Source organism: Falco naumanni, chromosome 8 (assembly GCF_017639655.2).
Source record: "Falco naumanni isolate bFalNau1 chromosome 8, bFalNau1.pat, whole genome shotgun sequence".
NCBI lineage: Eukaryota > Metazoa > Chordata > Aves > Falconiformes > Falconidae > Falco > Falco naumanni.
In genome coordinates, this window is record NC_054061.1 from 41,276,580 (window position 1) to 41,298,337 (window position 21,758).

Genomic DNA, 21,758 nt, shown 5'->3' on the forward strand with positions numbered 1-21,758 from the left:
TGACTCTCTTCAACAGGCTCTATTGACCATGACCAGGGAGGATTCCTCACATGCTTTATTTTTTTATTTTTTTTACAAAACTTCTAATTTTAAAAGCCTATGTCATTGACAGATGATCATGCAAATACAGTAACCCTTCAAGGTGGGGGCCTTGTATGTTAAGATATTATAGTCCGATCTCATCACTCTGTGCAGATTATTGCACGGCACCTTGTCCAGTGCAATGGTAGTCAATGTATCACAAACTACTAAACCACTTAGGGGCCGAATTGAGGACCCTGGGGGGCCGTATCTGGCCCGCGGGCCGTAGTTTGAGGACCCCTGCCTTAGGCAGTGGCTTTCTGACTACAGTCACATTAGAATGTAATCAAACATATACAAATACATAAAAAAATGTATATGTAGATGTAATAAACTCCCGCAATTTTCCCCCTTAGTTAAACCCACACTAAGGGCTGCAGTGAGTTTATCACTCAAAGATGAACTCCACTTTTAAAAGCTGGGAAGTGAAGTTACAAATTCCTGGCACCTTCAGTGGTAAAAATAAAACAAATTGGAATATAATTTCTTTTTCACGATCAGGTTCTTTGAACTGCATTTACCTGTGGAAAAGAAAGCAATCTAGACAACTCATTTTGGTTTTTAGTTAGTTTAACATTTTGGTTTTCAGCAACAGCTCAACACTGAAATTCTAAATAAGGGGGCATAAAGACAGGTATGAAGAGTCATTAAAAACCACAATGACATTAACTAACCTAATCTATTTTTCTAAAAGTTTTTTTTTTTACATTTCCTGAATTTCTTAATGATGGCATTCTAAGTACGGACATGCTGCAGTAAAATCTAATTTCTTTTGCATTGCCCAGGAGCTGTAGACAATGCAAACAAATTAGTCATTGTAAAGGCAGCAAGGGAAAAAAAAAAAAGAGGAAAAAGATTAGTGTGTCAAGGACTGAATGAATCCTAGTCCCAAGGTGAATGATATGAAAAAAAGGCAAATAACTTTGGTCTTTGCAATTTAATCCTCTGTTTAAATCTCTCACTAATCAGTCTTTACCTGAAACTGACTTAGGGTCATCACTTCCATCTCTTAGTATATAGACGAACAAACTGGTAGAAAGGGTTGGTTAAACCCCCATAATTTCATTACTTTTGTATTCCATTTGCTCAACTTTTTGCCCCTGAAGAGTGTCTACTGGAAGACACATTCTATTTATCTATCAGAGTGTCCTCAGGGACACTTCATTGGAGAAAAGCAGAGAAACTATCAGCAAAAAGAAAGTGCTGCTGGGCCAAAGCTTAAGAACTACTACATGTTGGGACATGATCACACTATGATGTTATTATTATTAACATATTCCATCCTGTATGAACTGGGACATCCAGATACTTTTATAATAAACAACACAGCAATCTTGAGGATGTAATAATTAATGGGCCCACAAATCACATTAGTGCATCATCTATGGATTTCAAATATTAAATACCATAATGGATTTCAAACTTACCATGAAATAAACCTATTAGAAATTCATCTGTTTCATCCTGTTTTGATACTGCTGGTTCATCATCATCATCATCATCATCGCTCCTTACTGTCTTCTTACTTTTCTCCTCCTTATAAAAGTTATTTAGATGATTGTACGCATCTACCATTCGGATAGTGTCATTTATCTGGAGAGCATCATTGTATTTCTTCAAGTGCTCTGCACAGACACGCTCCTTACGTTTTTCTTCTTTTGCAGCTAAAAGTGAACAAAAGATGCAAAATTATGCCTGTATATAGAATGACCCAAAGAAATCCAAAGTTGGATATTTTTGCTGTGCAGTTACCTTTTTTCTCTTCTCTAACCACCCACTGTTCATATGGCTGAGTTCCAAACTCAGATTTTGGATAGAGCTGGCAATAGTTTTGAATGTCTGTCATGATCTCAGTAATTCTCTCTCTAAATGGATCCTAGAAATGATTATCAAAGTAAGTAAGCATCTTCTGGCAACAAAAAAACACTGGCTAGTACCACACTGAGTAATTTTTTAAAGCATTAAACTTTAAATAATAAAAAAAAGAAGTAAGGTCATTAAGTGAGTTTAGAGTTATGGAAATTAAATAGTTCAGAATATTACAAAAATTACACTGTGAAGTAACATTTTTTAGTGAATATAATGTCACTCCAATACAGACATTTCAACTATGGTTCAGAAGGTCTTTTGACAAGTTACCTCAAAATTATACTCACATAAGTAAAAATTTAGTGCTATTCGACTTTACTGATATTTTTCCATACAGAGAAAAGCAGCAGATAAAAACCACATGATCAAATTAGCACTACAGATCACCATAAATCTACAGAAAAAGAGCATTAGCCAAAAGTTTTTGATACCATACAACACACTTTTGAAGGGCAATATAATTTTTAACACTGATTTGTTTGAAAAAACATACCCTTCTTTTGTCATCTGCAATCACAGTCTTCTTATATGGTTCCTTCACCTGATTCTTCAACTGGGAGACATGCTCTTCAACAGTCATGATTCTGCATGCATCAAGGTTGGCACAGATCTGGGAAAAAACAAAACGTTATTTCTTTTAACATTTAATGACTTACTCTACATGAAAACTGAATTAATGCAACAGAGCTTCTCATTTAGGTATTGGCTTTTATATAACTTTATTTTCTTTCTACAAAATTGGATACAAACACTATCAGTATAAGAAAGGCCAAGTCTTTGAAAGGCATGTGAGATAAGCTGAACAAGTTACTTTTTAGACCAGAAGCGATCCTTGCACACAGGGAAAAATCAGGTAAATCAGGGTGCAAAACAGGTATTTTGGATAGAAAAATACACCATCGATACTTTGGAAGAGTAGATTTTGGAGCACAAAACAAATGAACAAACTCCCCCAGTGAAATAGAAAAAAAAAAGAAAATAAAAGTTAGGGATTAATTATAAAAGTAAGAGCTGGTCATGAGTAGAAAATAATTTGAAATTATCTTTCTTGGAACAAGAACAGATTGAAAAAAAATCTGTGCTACCTGCGCAACTGAACTGACCTTTTCTGCTTTTGATGTCCTCTGAGAAGAAAATATGTATGTTTCTGTTCAGTAAGTTTAAAGTAATAAGCAGAAACCTTAAGATTTTTATGAGCAGAAAAAACAGGAAAGGAAGTCTAGTAGGAAACCCTTCTAATGTCTTCAGCAGTAGTTACCTATTTGAGCTTGCATATTTGGATTACACTTCTTTAGATAAAACCCCAGCACTCTATCATTAAGATTTCAGAGCTGATGAAAAAGAATTCTCTGCTTTTCCCATTGCCAGAAAGTTTTTCTCTCAAAATACCTCGCAATTGTATCTACCTCCACACAGCATAAAAGCTTCTTGCAGGCCTCAATATTCAATATCACATTCTGTTCTTGTCCTATTTGCTAGTTATGAGTTTTCACCAGAGTATTTGGCTAAAATCTACTTTTGTATTACTAACAAAAATCCACTGAATTTCAAGTAAAATAAAGTTTCTTTAAGTATAGAATTTAACCAATTATCTCCAGTCAGGTGTTTAAGCAACTACAGAATATTCCCCTCTTAACAAGCAACTCTAACTGCTGTAAAGAAAAACATTTGTTTGCTACCTGTACCTCACAAGTGGTTTCTGCTTAAGTATTCAACTTTGTTTTTCATTTTCTTGGTTCTAAACAAAAGCCCAGCTTAGTCACTCTATAAATAGAGATATAAAATACCATGATCTCTCTAAGATTTAGGAATACACAGTAATTCTAATTAATCAATGGAAAAATAAGATTTTTATTAACTGTAAAACCTCACGCTTGTGGATTTCTTGCCTCTGATCTTAACTTGAGACTTTTTTTCAAGTGAGGCAATCTTTTTACTTCGCTTTTAGTAACCCTATTCCCCTATGAAGTAATTTTTATTTGTACATGGTTTTCCATTCATTTGTAGTGGGTCAATTTGCTGAATGGGTTGTGAGCTGAACAACCATGTACACATGAAAAAAAGAAATCAGATTATACATTTGGAGCCTAACACTGACTTCAAAGGTTTTAGACGAAGAAGAAAATATCCCTTTGATGGTTTGTAAGTGTGCAGGCTATTTACTTTCAGAATATGCTCTTCAGCTTTTGAGTAGGATGTTGCACCTCCTACACCAGGTGAGGCTGTAAGTCCCAGAATCTGAGGCTGTGGGATCAGTGGTTTGTTTTCTTTTGCCAGCTTCCTGTTCTTCATCTTTTCTTTTAAGTAACGCCGCATTATATTGTTGTAGACACCCTCCTTTTGAGTATGATGACACTCATCAATAATGATGAGTGAAAAATCTGGGGACAAAAAAAAAAAAACAACAAACAACAAACCCCTATTATTATTAATTTTCTTTCAAATGTAGAATTTGTGTGACTAAATCTTCTCACAGGTGAGGTGACTGTTGAAGAGAATGCATCAGTTTGATCCCTAATGTGTTAGGAAATTTGTAGTGCTGGAGGAAGGCGTGGATGGAAGCTGTATATATTTAATGGACTTTGGAATCTTTGCTGCAGTCCTGATGTGTCAAGTAGTTTTACATTTCTCATAATGTAAAAAGTTTTTCTATTTTTGCAAAACCAGTTTGATGGTATAAAGAACGTCAGAGATTTTTAATAACCAGTGGTAAGAACATACCATACTAACTCAATTCTATCTTCTATATCCACAATTGTATCTATCAAACTGCATACTGTTTGTTTATGAGAAACAGAACATGTTAGAAGCCATTCTGATACTCTAAAAAGGCCTGTCCTGATCAAAACATGCTTCCATTTTATAGCAACACAGAGATTTCCTCTCTATTCCCATCCAATTAAAAGATTTATATTACTTTATGGATGCGTCACTGGAAAGACTAAACAGATGGTGGGAGCACACCAAACATCTCTTGTAGCAGAGGAAACTGATGAAGATTCAGACAGGTATTATGTGTTTTTCAGTCAGATCATATTTACATGCAACAAGTGAAGTACAATATGATAAGGAAAATTAGGATTTTTTTGTTTGTTTTATATTTCTTACCAACATAGAAAACAACTCTTTAATCTATCTGCATATGCAGCCCATGACATATATTTCAAGGTTCTGATTTGAAAGACTCATGAACATGTCTTTGTTTCTCTAACAGCAAAACTGGTTTATGGAGCTCCTATTCTTCCTGTAGCTGCCCAGTAACTATCTAATTTGACATTGTTTTCTACAAGTCAGCAAATGTTTGTGGAAATTACTATAAAGCAGATCACTGAAATGATCAGGGTTAAACTTTTTTCTTTCTTTCTTTTTTTAATTTGGACAATTTCCATGGTCTTGTTTACACGTTAGTGTGCTTAAATTGTTGCATCACTACAAATGAGTTTGCAACAACTGGCAGCAGAAGTTGGAAACTAACAGAGAGCTAGAACATGCTCAGTTGGCCTTTCATCTGGAGAAAATACCACATAACTTAATCTTTCAAGAACCTAAGAAAAGGCGGAGACTGAACAAGGGAAATTTTATTTAAAAGCTAAAGAAAAGACTACCAGTAGGAAAGCAAACTAGTGCTCTATGTCACCGGGGAAATGTGACTGTCTTTACCCAAGGGGTTCAGGAAGCCAGTTTGGACCGGAGTGATGTGGTTTCAAGCCTAAATTTCTATTTATTTCTAAGTTTTCTACATATTGCAAGACTTCAGAAGCAGTGCTGGCAGTTTCTCAGTTATATTGCCAACATGAAACTACTCCCTTTGATTTTGACCATCAACTCTGTAATGTATATTCCTATCATTACTCAGGAAGAACCTAACCCACCAGAAGAGATGTGCTTCTACTAAGAAGTGATACACAGCTTTTAGAAAGTCCAAACAGTGACTTCAGCCCTTGGTGAAGAGGCTAAACACTTGGTAAAATGCAATTAAGAGAGGGGACTTCCAGCTCTGAGGTTGGAATTCCATGTTACGTGTAATGCAAACCTCTGTGGAAACATGAAAAAACTATGAACAGATATTAGGAATAAAAGACTTCTAAGTAATTTGGAGGGTTTATATAGGTTGTGAGTTAACATAGTTATAGCCATAAAAGATGGAACTGGTTCTGTTCAGGCTTGCTTGGCTTTGGTCCAGCTGAGCTTACTAGCACAGGTGTAATAGCAAGGAGACACAGCCCTGTTTGCAGGCCCACCTCAGTTCTGGAAAAAATACAGCTCTTTATGAAGGAAACTTTGCAAGGTGTGAAAGCCATTGAAAAAAACACTTCATTACACAAGATGATTGGGACTCAGCCCAATTCTAATCAGGTCAGCAGTTCCTATAGAAATGTTCAGGTGCCTCTATAAGGCATTCCCAAATGATTCAGTAAGCTTTATTAACTTTGGTGCAGTGGAAAGGAAATAAGTACAAGAAAATCTCTGGTGCTCTGCCTAGGTTAATAAAAAGGCAATTCTGAAGGAGGGGAGACAATTCTGAGGTACCCAAGTGACTCTGCAGGAGTTAGTTTACATCAAGCAATACTCCAGTCAGCACTACACACTGGTAAGACACACTGACCCCTCAGTTTTTTCTGCTGTCTTTGTAATACCTAGACAAGTACTCCTTTATCTCAGATCCCTTATTTTGAATATCATAGTTCTCTCCTCAGCTACATCCTACCCCATCTGAAAAAGAGTTAACTGCATGCAGGTAGAGGGAGAAGTTAACATCTCACAAAGAAGGGTCACTGCAGCCCAAATCTTGGAGCTGAAGTCATGAGCTGTTCCGTTACTTGTACATCACCGGCAGGTAACACCTTTTCCTTTCTGATCCCATAAGATACTAGCCACTATTGTTCTGGGCAAACAATTTTACCTCATCTCATCTTGTATCTTTTGTTTTCTTCAACTTCCTTCATCTGTTGTAGGAGACCATGATATCTGCCAAACTCAGAGAGGCAGTTATAATTTTGCTAACGTACAGAGAGAATGGTTACCTATAAGAGTTTGAAGAATAAAACTTATATAACAGACTGGCTTTTATCTTGTGTTCCATTGTATTTCATAAACTCCCAACTACATTTGAGTTTTCATAATTTTTTTTTTCTCAACCTGTTTATGGCTTCTGTGTAATATAACTTAATGCTGCACCAAGCTTGGAAATGGAACCAGTACAGCTGCATTTGAATGAAGTTGTGCTTGAACTAGATAAAATAGGAAGCATAACAAATATTTAGTACAAATGAACTGTTAGAGCTTAATTTGGCTTGAAAAAATTGCATGCTCATTAACTAAGATCTGGTTTTGACTCTCAGCTTGCATTTATAAAACCAGTCTATTGAAAAAACATTAACTACCGAACGTGGCACATTTTACTCTGCAGTTTTCCAGAAAAGAGACATAATTTTGGCCCTTCTGTAAAAATTTCAAAATTAAAAGCTTGCCTGATAAGTGAACACCTTCTTCATCTTCTTCAGCTGCATTTAACAGTGAATTCTCAAGGATCTGTGCTGTACTGATGATGACATCATTCCTTCTGACAACTTCAGGAAATGAGATTTTCAGTTGAGAATCACCACTTAAACCAATAACCTGATACCAACGCTTCAGGAATGGATTAAACTCCTTTCGTAAATGCTGTTCTACCAATGGTACCTGAATAAAAGTTTCCAAAGAATTTAAACCAGAGCATACATAGGATTAAAAATACATGCCTATTTGCCCGAAATGCTGCTAGGTGAACATAAATCTTTGCAAAATATGCCTTTTTAAAAAAGCAAAAATCCCCTTATTCACTGCAGGCTAAGATTAAAAAACCACCCCCACCAAACACAAAAAACAAAACCAAGCACGAGAAGTCCCCGAACCAACCCCTCCCTTCCAACCGCTCCTGCAAAACCTTTCTGCCCAAGAACTTGGACTTAACTGTGCCTTAGAAAAAAAGGAAGAAACCATGCATGCTCTGGCTCTTTAACTGAGCTTATAACATGCTAACAATTTTATTTGTATTAGATGATACGGGTATCTTATTTTTTTAATAAAATTCTTAAATTTCTGTATTTTAATATTACAATAGAAGATTACATGTCCTAAATTTAACTGTAAAAATTGCAGCTATTATCAGAAAATCTGTCAGAATATTTCCTAACTACTGTAAGACTCATTAGGTGGCCTTCATTACCAAATACAAACACGGAATATGAAAAATAGTTTTATTTAAAATATGATTTCAGTTCTCTTCATTCTAACATGAAATTGTACTTTTTTCAATAATGTATTTATTAGGGCACATCTAAATTTGCACTTCCACTACGTAAAATAAAATCATTCATGCTTGCACCATGATGATGGTGCAGCGGAGATGACATCTAGAGTTGTAAGCCTTTAAACACAGCTACATCTGGAGGAGCTGAGAAATGTGTTCATATTCATTTTACAAGTTCTATATCAACAGTGCATGACGTTTGAAAAATACCGTTTTTTAATAAATGGACCAACATACCTTATTAACAAGTACTATAACTTTTCCAAGCTCTGATGCTCTTTTCTTCTTATCCAAGTGATCTTTGGTAATGTAAACAGCCACTCTGGTTTTACCACTGCCTGTAGGGAGACATATTATAATATTCTCCCCATTCAGTGCTGGCTTTGCAACTTCCATCTGGTAATCTCTCAGGATCATTTCTGGCTCAGGTGAAGCTCTGCTCTCCATTTCATCTTCATCTAAGATACAAAGAAATGTAAGTATCAAACAGGAGCCATAAAACGTCAGAATACTGAACAAATGTCAAAGGGAAAACCACTAATTTACTGTCAGAAGCATCTTCTGAATAAATAGGAACAGGGCATATTAGCATAGGCAATGCTGCTCTGTGGACCTGTGCAACTCTGGATCAGAACTGCTTACATCCAGTCACCAACTAGGGTAGGTGGAATAAGCCACAGTATGCCTTCACCCATCGTGAAGCATGGCTATTATTATGTATGAATTCAAATGATACAGTTCAGTTGCACTGAAGGTTGTGTTCAGAGCTGCAGTATTTATAATCTAGCCAATCTTATGTGACGTTCTCCTTCATCAGTACCGAAATTTATTTGGTTGCAAGTGAGCTACCTTTTTAAATACTTCCCAGAGGATGAAAAAAAGAATGGAGCCATAGAAAGAAAAAGAGATAGGGACCACTTAAAAAATGATGAAGGGAGTTATAAAGTATAAAGATCAAATAGATAAGAAAATTCAATTGCCCATACAAGATAGAGCTAACTGCAGAGTGCATCACACCTATTCATGGTAGATTGCGCTGCTTCCAGACTGACTCATACATAATGCAATTGAGCTGTTCACTAAAAAGCCATATACATTTGCCACCTGAAGGCCAAAACCTTCCATCTATCATATAAAATGCAATGGCACAGAGTTCAGATTTATGGCTCACAGGTGAAACACCAACTTTCAAAAGTCTTTTTAAAAGTGGAAAAACGCTGTTGTATTGTTTCAGACAGAAAGAAAAGCATATCAAGTCTCTTGAGCTTACATATAATTAGGAAGTCAGAAATTATATATATTAATAATCAGAAGGATTTATTTCAGTGGAGGTTTGGGCTTGTTTTTTTCCCCCTACAGGTATGTTTAAATCACCCTCCAAGCATTTAACTATCTTCAGTGAAGAAAAGGCACAAATTCATTGTACTAGACTAAAAATGAGGGGAAAAAACCCTAAAGTTTTATTTCCTGATTATATCATTAAATGAAGAATCATGAGGATTTTATTATCACTGATGCATTACACACAAAATAAGTGTATTTTTCTAGTGTCCCTGATTCCATTAAATAAAATTAAACTAACAAAAATTAATGAAGCTTGGTAAAATACTGCTGATGGAAACCTCTGAATGCCATTCTTAAGTGTTTTTTGCTTGTTTTGCCTTTTAATGTGAGTGCAGTACTACTACCTGGAACACAGGGAAATTCACACCAGAGAGTACTTGCTGTTACTTATCTGACTTCTACTACTCTCTTCTGAGGAAGAACACTGTTTGCTTTCTGGTTGGCTAAATTCAATGGTTCACTCATATCGAAGCTAGCACTTTATCACCCATCTGTTTGGTTAAATTTCAGTTCCTTAACATCCTCAATTAACTGTCCAGGCCTGAAAAATATTTAACTTGGCTCTCTCCTAGCTTCCTCAGCCCCTGTTTAGAAAATGGCTAATACAGGAATCTTTTCATAGGGTACGATTCCATTAAAGAATTTTCATTGTGCACAGTGTAACTTCAGGGAAGTTGTCTGCCTTTGTATAAGGCTCACATGAAATGCTGCTCTGGGCTAAAAGAAACATGATAATTATTCTATTGTCCTACTTCCACGATTTTTCTTAAATGTAAAATGATCCTTGCACAAAAAGCTGCGACTAAATCCACATGATACTTTGCATCAAAATCTGAATCATGTTGGTGCATTAAGATGCCATCCAAACATCTCTGTTAATACAACAGCCTTACTGCAAAATTTCAAATTATAAAATCCATAAATATCACAAAGTCCATCTGTATCTCCTTCTTTTTTTTCCTTATAGTTTCTCTCACTGAGGTTACTAGGCACGATTAAAAAGCATGGATTTTTTTTTTTGCAACATTTTAACTAGTTGTTTTTAAAGCCCACATGTAAACATAACATAGGGCAAGTAAACTCTGGGGAAAAAAAAAATCTATTCTGCATTCTTCTGTAGGTATTTTTTTTTTTTCTGCTGGACACTGGACATAGCCAATGCCCAATTTACTTAACAGGAGATTTTTCAGGAATCTTAAATGATCAAGCCATACATATATATGTGCTGCCACATACCACCAGCCTGTACCAACTGATGCAGTATGACTGTCCACAAAACAGAGAAGTTTCTGTGCCCAGACATTTAACATGCCACAGTAAGAAAAAAATACAATGTGACTGATGAGTCACTTCAGTTGATGCAGAAGTATAAAGTAAATTCTTCAGAGTTAACAACACACAGACTAAAATCCTAGCTACAGGGTAGCAACTTATATCTCAGATACCCTGAATTTTCTGTGTATTTACAAAACACATGGATTTCAATATTTGAAAAGCTTGAAACTAATTTAAAAGCATTTATAGTAAACACATTGCAGGCATATCATATATAACATTTACATTGACTTTACTGATCTAACATTAGCTTTATTAGGCAGAGCTGGCCTGAAAGGTACCCATATTGTTGTTTCTAGCCCTTGTACAAGACACAGTCCCAGCACAAATTTTATAAAGGCTAGATTCCAAAAGGTAAATAGTTCCTCTTGAATTCTGTGTAGGCAAACACAGACTGTCCACCATAATGGATAGCTCCAAATTTGTTCTGCCTCAGGTCTAAGTTTAAAAAAAAGAAGGAAAAAAAGAAAAAGGGGATGTCTTTTACAAGAGCAGTGTTTAATTGGGCTCAGAGTATATACATAGGAAGTTCATACCTGTCTGCAAAGTATTATGTAAATACAATCTGATATTTATTTTAAAACTTTGTTTAGAACTTGCACATATGTATAAATGTGAGATTTGCAAATGGAGGTAGTAACCTCCATTGATTAGGTTGTTTTTGAAAACAGGGCTACTCAATTACTTAGGTCCAAAGTGGACCTTCATTACTGTTCTGCAAGTACCCTGGAAATGCTTTTCCTCACCCTTTAATGCCTCTAAAGCATGTCCTGTTCACTGTCACCCTATGCAGGGGCCAGGCACAAACTAGCTCCTCTCTGAGAACAAGAAGCACATGTATGTGGCAGCATTATCAATACCTGCACAGGTGACTGCACTGGATGACTTCTGGAAGCCCCTTCCAGCCTATGTGATTCTACCATTCTGCGTCACTGACCATTTTGTATGATGATGATGTCTAGAGACCTGTTCAGACAATCTCAGTAAATCACATCTTTTGGGGCAGGGGCTTAAGTCCAGGCCCATAAAAATAGCATCGGTTTTCTGACAAAATAAGAGGAAGTCTGGCATCTAAATACTGTGAACTCTTTGTTTTAGCCCATTCACAGAGTACTTACCCTCCAGGGCTTATTTTGCAATTACTAAGTAACAGAAGGGAAACGTACCTGAATCACTGGTTGTACAGCTCTGTCCCAGGTTTTCATGCAAGTTACCGAACCTTCCATCTCCTATGGAGACATCGGACTCTAAACCAAAAACACAAACAAAGGCAGTGTAGTATATTTGCTATACAAATATAAATTGCAAAAGCATACTGTTTGCTCTCTCCCAAAGTTGTTAAAATAAACTAGAGAAATGTCTGGCAGGGATAGCTGAGGTATTATTTCCTTTATTAAACTTTTTCTTAGGTAAAGAAAAAACTACAAACAATAAAATTCATTTTTTAATGGAAGAAAATATGAAGTGGAAGACAAAACCCCCAAACATAACAGAGGTAAGGCAATGTGGGTCATGATTTTCTGTTCAGGCATCTACATTCTGTTTGCTTGAAAGCAAGGGTCCAAACATGACTGCCTGCATGATCCCCTCTAGTCATATTTTACTGTATCTTTTCAGAGGGGTGAAGAGTCAAAAGAAAGAAAAACATGTTAGTTTACTGGATATACTGCACTGCTGGCAAACTGAAGACATTCTCTCACTCCCTGTAAGCCACGTGAGTTGTATCTGTAGTAGGAGGAAATCAAAACCAGAACTATGATTTGTTTGTTTGGGGGTTTTTTATGGCTTTTTCCACGTAACATGAAAAGAGTAAATCGTGGTTCCTGGGTAAATAAAAGTAGAGGTGAATTATTCAATCTTCCAAATTATGCAAGTAAAAGCGAGACAGACAAAACCATTACACCCAATAGAAGACTTGGACACTGCCACAGAAACCTGGCAAGTTTACTGTAGACATTCTAATGTTAAGCTCTCCCTCTGCTGGGCAATCAGTGTATTACGCTAACTTTTTTCAGTCAGAAGTGTAATTCATATAGCTGTATTTTCCAAAACATAGTACTTTTAATATCTAAAGAGATACACAGCTAATCTGAAAAAAATCTGCTGCAAACAGCCTCATCCTGAATTTTCAGATTACCTGCAGCACTCTGCAACTGAGCTCATAGTATGTTTAAGAAATCCGTCAGAACAATGGCATTGACCTATGCCTTGCTTAATTAGCTAGTGAACTTGTATGCTATAAGATTTCTCTTAATTATGTCATGAACTTGTGTCCTATTAAGTTTTTCATAGTTATTTCCAGTGAATATCCCATTATGGCTCATATCTGTATTGTCCCTAATAAATAATTCATATAGCAGAACAGATGCTGTGAACGAGAGTTTAGAACCGAATGGGAGTTACTGTGTCTTAGAATGGTACTCCTGAAATATACATAACAAAATTCTGGTAAATGAGGTGAATATTAAACATAGTCTGCATTCAGTGAAAATATGAAGCTTTGACTTTCCTTTATGCAAGTTTTGCTCTCCTTGAAACATGAATGAATAACAGAAACAAACCAGCTATTTCACAGAACAAGTATAATACAGACAACTGAAAAGAAGCTACCTTTGGGGTGAAGCTACCACTAGGAGTCAGGTATTTGTTTAAGTCTTTATTTTCAGTTTTTCTAACATAACCATGAGAAGTGATGCAAACATCTGTCTTGCTGTCCTACAGTTTTCATCATTTATTTCATTCAGACCTCAGAATCTGATCCAACTATGAATCACCACCATCCATAGGAGTATTATAATGGGCAAGGGCATTAAAGACTTAAAGCACCTGAATTAAAAGCCTAGACTCCTAGAAATCAATGCAATCAACAGAAAGACACTTAAAAACATATATTCACAGCAGAAACCTGATTAATATAAAATGCCCCTATTATTACATAATAGCATACATTTATTATCACATTAAAAGACAGCATTGTCCTGAAAAAAGAAGGCTCCACCAGTTATAATACCTGTTGAAAGACCTGCAGCAAACTATGAAGCAGCATTAGTGGGAATCCCAGCTACAAAGACGACACTGCTATCTCTTGTTTTCACTCTCTAGGAATCCATGCAGGTAGGAAAGAGAGGACAAAATTAAAATTCTATGTATCTATTCCATGTGTTCTCCCATCTAAAATGACCTACTGAAAGATGTATATGCAGTAGAGAATATGCATTCACAAAGTGTTTTGTACATAATTATCTGAATTACAGTGTTCAGCACGCATTACACAATAACCTCTCAACAGAAAACGACAGTGGCAAAGTGAAATGCAAAGTCCTCATCTTGCAAATGAAAGGTGAATGGAGTGATATTCTCCTTTTTCAACTGTGGCAACTTTCTTGCATTATTTAAAAATAAAATTCAAAAAACCCCAACAACAGTAAGCCTTTCCAAAACAATGAAAGCAAACAAATCTATATTCTAACAGCTGTTTTCACCACTTTTACTAGTCTTCCCTTACAGTGCTACTTGCACATTGTAACACATCATATTCCACAGAAAGATTTTCACTTTGCACTAATAATGGCATGCAATGGAAAAAGAAAAGGATCTATGCAATATTAACGAAAAAAGTCTTCCTCTCCTGTCCTGTGCTACATTATGTCATAGAATAAGTTTCAAACATCAGAAAATATAAATGAAGGACCAAAATATAAACAGGCTATTAAACTGGTCCTACTTTCACATTAATGGGCAGTTTTTATAAACTGAAGTTTTAAGGGACATTTTGTGAGAAATTATTAAAATCTTCAGTTAATTACAGTGTAATTATTTGTTCCAATCAACCTTTTTTTAGAAACAGTCCTTGAAAAACAGAGCTGCTATTTATTTAAATTGTTGTTTATACAGGTAACTGTAGCCTTAACCCAAGTGTTTTACTTCTGACCTTGACTCACTGCATTTGTGTTGTTTTTTGTGTGTGCATTTTACTATCTGTGGTTTTGCATATACAATTTCTCTCTAGCTTTCTCTTAGGTCAAATGATCTATTTCTACTTTCTCTTATGACCCTGTTGCCCTCATACCTTCTGGCTCCATCTCAGCTACTCCCGCAAAAGGGTCAGATGAGGCTTTACATACAACGCAAATTTCAGTAATTTCAAGTGACTTGATAAAAGCTTCTTTCTTCTTGAAATCTGTCCTTCTCAATACATGAGAATACGTACATGAGGAATGGTGGCAGTGTACTGCAAAACTGGCAACACTTGACAGCATCAAATTGCAAATTAGGTGGGTTCCCAGCCTACTTGGAAGTAGAATCTGGACTCCGGTTGTATTTTCAGCTGCTTGGTCTATAAATACAGTCTTACGAGACCATGAGAAAGGGTGGAAATGGAAAAAGACTTGATTGAGCACAGTTAAGTCTGTACGTACAAGTCCATAGAGGTCAAAGCTTATTGCACTTCAAGAGAGCTGAATGTGAGCCAGTTCCCCTACAGCCATATTCATACAGCACTGTCTCCTGGCAGCCCTTGCTACGTTGCATCTACACTGCTTGTTTTAGTTCCAGCTTGGAAGTGCATGTTTACAGTGAATGTCAATTGTCCCCACTTTGGCTCGTATCACAGAGCTGGTTCTGATCCGAAGAAATGAGCTCCTGTCAGCTGAAACCAAAAGAGATGTGCTCCAGCCACTTGCAGGCATACAGTCCACATCAGATTGAAGTCAATCTGAACCAAACTGCCAGAACTCGTGTAGTATGTACACCCTCACCACCATTTCACTGAACAGGTCCACCCAACTGCACAAACTGCTAAGACCCACTGTCTATTAATTTCAGTATAGTTCAGTGCTGAGGAGACCATAGTTTTCAGGCTAGAATTAGCTTGTGCCAGGCTAGTTAATAGATCTAGTTATCTGTAACCCTCAACTTGACAAGAGTCAGGTAAAAGACCAGGCTAACAGATCAGCAATGAAAATCAGTGAGGCTACAATTAAGAGCCTTAGCCTTGTCCTGAACGGATCCTAAGTAAGAATGAGGATAACTCAGTCTGGTCCATTCTGAATCATCATCAAATATTTGGCACCTCTTCTTTATACTAACAAATTATGTTCTAATCCAGGAAAACCAAGTTGATGTTTTTGCTGTAGTTAATAGTTCACTACTTGCTACAAAACACTGTGATATGCTGTTAATACCATGCTAAATGAGAAATAGGCTACTACTGTTGCACACTGAAAGGCTACAGTTTCCAGAGCCAATTTTTTTTTATTTATTTATTCATGTTTGATAAAAAAAAGAGCAGCCTTAGCTGTCTTACTCCTTTGGCTGAGTAAGCCCACTAAAATAATTTCAGGCAGAATTTATCTCAGTTGTAACTATTGTTTGAGCTACATCTGAACTTGTAACACATATGAATGGTTCCTTAATCATGTAGCATATGTTTGAATCATTGGTTCCCAGCTATGTCTGGGAACTGTTGCTGGTAATTGCTGTTGCTTATAATCAACTCCCAAGGCATGTTTGTAAGTGGATCCATACGAACAACAGGCCACAATTTCAAAAAATTTGTACTAAAAAAATGTACTTCTGAGCATGCGATGTGACAAAGGTTTGATGCTCTGTAAATATAAACCTTTAAAGTAAACAAAAAAATTACTTCTTGGACAGATCTAAATGACTTACCAAAACCAAAAATGTGTTCCAATATAGAATTACCAGTCTTCTAGAAAGAAGTACTTAATACAGCTGCAGTTACAGTGATACAGAAACATTCCTCTTGATTTAAACTTTGTCAACACTGTGAGGAGTTGTCAATGTAAACCTGATGTTTTCATTGGATAGTATAAACCCACCATGAGCAGGTTGGAAGGAAAGTGCTCAATAATATTAATATTTTTAATAAACAATATTAAATATGTTTGAAAAGGACTCATTTCTTCACACAGTACAATATATGTACAAAAAAAACCAAAACAAAAAAGGTGCTATTTTAGAAGAAAGGAAGACCATTAATGTAGCTCAGTTATAAGAAAACCAAGTAGCCCATGGTAGATAAAACATCAGCACTAAAACCAGGATAGAAAAAATGTCTAAGTGAAGGCTGCACATAGTGTGCTACAGATTTTTTGGCCATGTCCTCCTAAGCCATTCTGTACTGTGCTAGCAAACTGGTTTCTGAACCAGCTCTTACTTACCTTTCAGATTAATTGCTTCAAGTATGATAACATACTCTTGTCCTAAACAAATGTTTGAACTGAACATATTTGTAGATCTGACCCTTAAAATTGCTACTGCTGTAATTCATAGGAAGAAACAGAATGTACTGCTTCCAGAAAATTAGGATTTACTTTTTCCATTTATTCCTGTCACCCCAACAGTACCATATGTTCCTGGACTTTTGAGCAAGATGGGAGCTAATGCACCAAGAACCTTCTTACTGCAGCTACTGAAGCTTCTCAGTTATTGCAGTTACTAAAGTTTAACTGTTACCAGCACAAAGTAACAGTTAGTGGACATACCTGAAACTACAGAATCCTTTCCAATGGATGTTTCCAATACACAGTTCTCACTGCTGAAACTATCATTCGTATTTTCTTGCTGTTTCAGATTCTCCATTTCAGCATATCCTGGTTGGCTTTTAATTTCCGTTTCTTCATTTGTACTGCTTTTCATCCCATTTTGTCTATTCTCTCTTCCTAAAAACCAAATAGAAATTCTAAGGCACTATAAAACGTTCAATTTCTTTTAGTGTGGAGCAAAGAAAACATAGAACTAACCTGTATCCATCATGCACATAATGGCATAACATATGGTCTTGACTTAAACATTAGTTTGGAATTTTGACATTTTTATAAATATTTATTAAGGAAGTTGTTGGCCATAAATCTCACATATTTGTGGCCACTGTAAAGATCTGAAAATGGAACTTGTGGACTGGACCACATTTCCTACCTTCTCAGTTCCATTAGTCCTGTAAGTTCATACATAGATGTACCTTACAGCAGGACTTCAAAACTTGCCCATAAAACAGAAAAGCTAAGAGAGCTTTTACAAAATATTTTTCCTTCTTCCACTTCTTTGTCTTACTTCAAATAGGAAAATAATTTCCCTTTGACTTCTCCATTCTTTTTTTTTTTTTTTTTTACTCATGCAGAACTATGCATGCCCCAAAGGCAAAAAAATGCTGTTCAATAAATTATAAACATTTTTTACAAAAGCTGCATAAGACTGCATTTCAGGGTTTTCCTTATTCGGAACTCAGTTACTCTGCAATTAGAAATTAAATTTTAAAAAATTGTTAGATTTATTTTTTAAAAAAATAATTATAAAGTTCACAATTTCTATGTGTAAATGTCTGATAATAACATATTTTACTGTAACAAATCATTGAGGATCAACCTGGAGCGACAAAATGTAGCACCTCCATTCTCCTTCCAAGATACCCACTGAACGTGTTCTTAGTGTTTTCCGTCTATGACCTTGTATCAGTGGATGCTACAAACACTTTACATATCTACACATGTACAGGACTATGTACGTGGAAGATTTCTTATCCTCTGCTAAAAGCCACACAGTTTATGCTTTACATACACAGTTTCTTCTAGGGCCTACATTACCCAAGATTACTGAGAACCTGTGGAATAAATGCATTCATTCAGTATTGCATCAAACAACTGAATTAAACGTAAGATTTACGCTATATGGTCTGCACTATACTGAAAATTCAAAAATGCAAAGTTTGAAAGAACTGGGAAAAAAAATTAAAATAATGTTAATAATTTGTATAATTGCTAAATATTTATTATTGTTTACCTTACTGATAGCGAATTAATGAAGACAAGAATTTAAGCCTGACAAGGCTGCAACACAAAACTAAAATTAAGATGGCAGTAACCGCTGAGCTATTCCCAGCATGCAACTTTCACTCAGAACTATCTTCTGAAGCTCTAACCTGGTTGGTCTTGTCCTGCAGACTGGAACACGCAATCACCTTTGAACTGCATGCTCAAATATGGCAGCTGCTTATCTGTCTGGCAGAAGACAGGTTGATTCCTGTCCTTGTCTGGAAGGGACATCTTCATGCAACTCTTACCACAATCTTAATGCATTGTCCCATATGCAGCAACTAAAAGTACAGAGACATAGTTCTAGTAAGCTCCTCAAGTGAGAAGGCTGAAGCTGCTAAATGGGAAATCTGTTTAAAAACTTTATAAAGTTTATAAAACTTTATAAAATCTTACAAAACATATGTGGAGCCTGGTAAAAAATGCAGGATAGGTTATTTGGGGCTGCTTCCTTTTTAATATTTTAGAATCCAGGGGAGCACTGGGATAATTTTACAGTATTATAATCATTGTACAGGCATAAAAAGTATTGCCAAAAACCTGTAACACATTTAGTTTCATTTCTGTAAGTAATATCTTTACTAGTTTGTTATTTATAGTAAATTTTATACAATGTTTTGAGACTTATGAATGTCTTATCCCCAAGAAGACATACTAGAGCGTACTTTAAAATGCTGCATATACATGTAAACCATTCTATAAAGGAAACACTAATCCCTGTGTTGAAGAAGAAATCCAGAAAAGGTTTGTTCTGTATGTTCAAATTAATCTTCATAATATTTTTATGAATTATTATAAAAACACCATATTGAAAAACAATGGGTTACAGAAGGTAAGGATTCAGTTTAACTACAACTACATACATATTATTGTAATTCTGGTATTGCTTAATAAGGATTTTTAGTGTTTAAGAATCTATCGAATAAGCTGTTAAATAACTTGATTTTGAAATCCCTAGACAAACGAAAACATTAGTCTCGTCACAGTGAAATCAATACAGTGAGAACCCTGCATTGTTTCCTAGGTAACGGTACAAAAAACCAGAGGTATTAAACCCCCCATATTAATACTAGTTAAGTACCATGATTACCTCCTGTATTTCCGCTTAAATCATCTGCAAGGTCTCCATGTTGGGTTTCACGGAGAGCAACCAAAAAAGGTGAGAACCAATCTTTCTTCTGCACTATTCTGCTCAGTAGCTCCCTTGCACCATCTCTGTTCCCACGATTGTCAGTAACAGTCTGGATCTGGTGAAAATAAAAAACCCAAACCAATCCTGAGACAGACTTTGGGAGTAGTTCAGGAAAGTCAGTAAGAATAGTATAGGTACAAAAGTATTTCCCTATCATCATTAAAACATATTTAAAAATAGAGAGTGGGCCTGCCACTCATCAGAAGCGATTCACTGCAGTTTTGTCCAACCTCTTGTTTATCCCATATGGGTTTGGGCAGGACATATAAAACTTATGAGACCTGAAATTTAATTGGAGAGAGGTTGGTAGTACAGGATAATGGCTATAATAATAACCACTATATAATAATTATTATTATTATCGTGGAATAATAATTGGTGTTCACACTGGTTTAGGGAATAGCCAACCTTGATTAAGACGTGATGTCATACTGTTTACCAGAGCTCAGACTTAATCTGTAACATGACCTCATACATATAAAATGGAACACTTCCCTTAAACTCTGTTTTGATCATCTCCATTACCACTTAAAGGTACAACAGCTAAGCCTAAGCCTCTACATAGTGGCTGCTGCCCTCAAAGAAGCTATGGAAATGTGTTGCAAGGCTGTCACGAGCAGAACTTGACATGTGACCACATGAGGAACAAAATGACCACCCCAAAAGCAAAGCAGCTAGAGACAGGTTTTCAGTCCTCAAGTGCAATTTTTTTGAGGCTCAAGAATGACCCATCCTGATACACAAGAAAATGGGCAGGCATAGCAGTGGGAACCCCTGACTGCGACTGAACGCTGAAAGGAAATACATGGGAAGTGGAAGTAGGGAGAGGTAAACAAAACGGAATATAGAAGCACATTAACCTAGGCACTGCTGGAGTTGAAACAAGATTGTGACGGTAGTGAAGGGCTTAATACACATACCAGCAGCAAAAAGATGGCCTATGGGAACATATAGACTGCTTAGCAAGGAATGGAGCCCGTAACCTCCTAAAAGGACCCTGCCTCTGCCTGCTGCGTTACCCTCCATTAGGGTGCAGCCGGCCCCTACCTGACAGTCACCAGACAAAATTATGTACATAACTGTCATTTAAGTGAGATGGAGCATTAAACTACCTAAAAAGGGGATGCCAGAGCTCAGAGTGAAACTATGATGTAGGCTCACCCTTTGTTTGCCAGTTTCCCCCTTACTGCTATGGCAAGTATTATTTAATTTCTTCTTCTAACACTGTTTCAGGGTATCCATTTTTTTGCGTTCCAAATAAATTTCACACCAGTCCAAGCAAGTAATTCTTACCCAAGTGGAGTAAACACTAGTACATGTTTTCATTAAAGGTTAACACTTGCTCTTTCTTGTCAAACTGTAATTTCTGCTCAGCATCATTGTCTAGTACAATACATCTTAGTGAACCTATGGCAAAAAAGGGGGTGAAGGTCTTGCTTTATTTTAATTCAAGTATTCTCTAGGACTTTATAAGTCATTACTATTTCCTGGTATGGAGCAGGGGCCAGAAGACAATGACTTTCTGAGCCCAAGGTCTGTGGTGAAATGATAAGTGACAGTAAAGCCAGCTGTATTCTTTCCACTTAGACATGAGCTTAGTCTAACCCTCTGTTTATGGCATTTTTCTTTCCCCGGTTCTTAGCTGGCATCCCACCTGCTGGCCCATTAGCAACAATCTTCATAGGCCTACTGGGAGCACCACTGCTCTTTTCCCCCAAGTTTTGAGTACGCCCCTTTATTTTTAGCACTTGCAAGACCATTTCTAGTTGTGGCTTACTATCTGCCCCACAGCTCAGGGGGGTGTCCAGTGTCT

General features: G+C 36.4%; 1 protein-coding gene across 2 annotated transcripts in view; it reads right to left on the reverse strand.

Moving 5' to 3' along the window:
* IFIH1 (interferon induced with helicase C domain 1) overlaps positions 1-21,758 on the reverse strand; it is a 28,818-nt gene that overhangs the window by 6,337 nt on the left and 723 nt on the right. Inside the window, exons 2-10 of one of the 2 annotated variants that reach the window (XM_040604791.1) lie at positions 19,844-20,000; positions 17,428-17,604; positions 12,088-12,168; positions 8,480-8,700; positions 7,422-7,632; positions 4,114-4,331; positions 2,444-2,560; positions 1,834-1,957; positions 1,509-1,745 (exon numbers count right to left, since the gene is read on the reverse strand). In XM_040604791.1, coding sequence (XP_040460725.1) covers positions 1,509-1,745; positions 1,834-1,957; positions 2,444-2,560; positions 4,114-4,331; positions 7,422-7,632; positions 8,480-8,700; positions 12,088-12,168; positions 17,428-17,604; positions 19,844-20,000 — 1,543 coding nt within the window. Of the gene's footprint in view, positions 1-1,508; positions 1,746-1,833; positions 1,958-2,443; positions 2,561-4,113; positions 4,332-7,421; positions 7,633-8,479; positions 8,701-12,087; positions 12,169-17,427; positions 17,605-18,860; positions 19,006-19,843; positions 20,001-21,758 lie in introns of those variants that run through there. The other variant, XM_040604792.1, reaches the window with a different exon arrangement.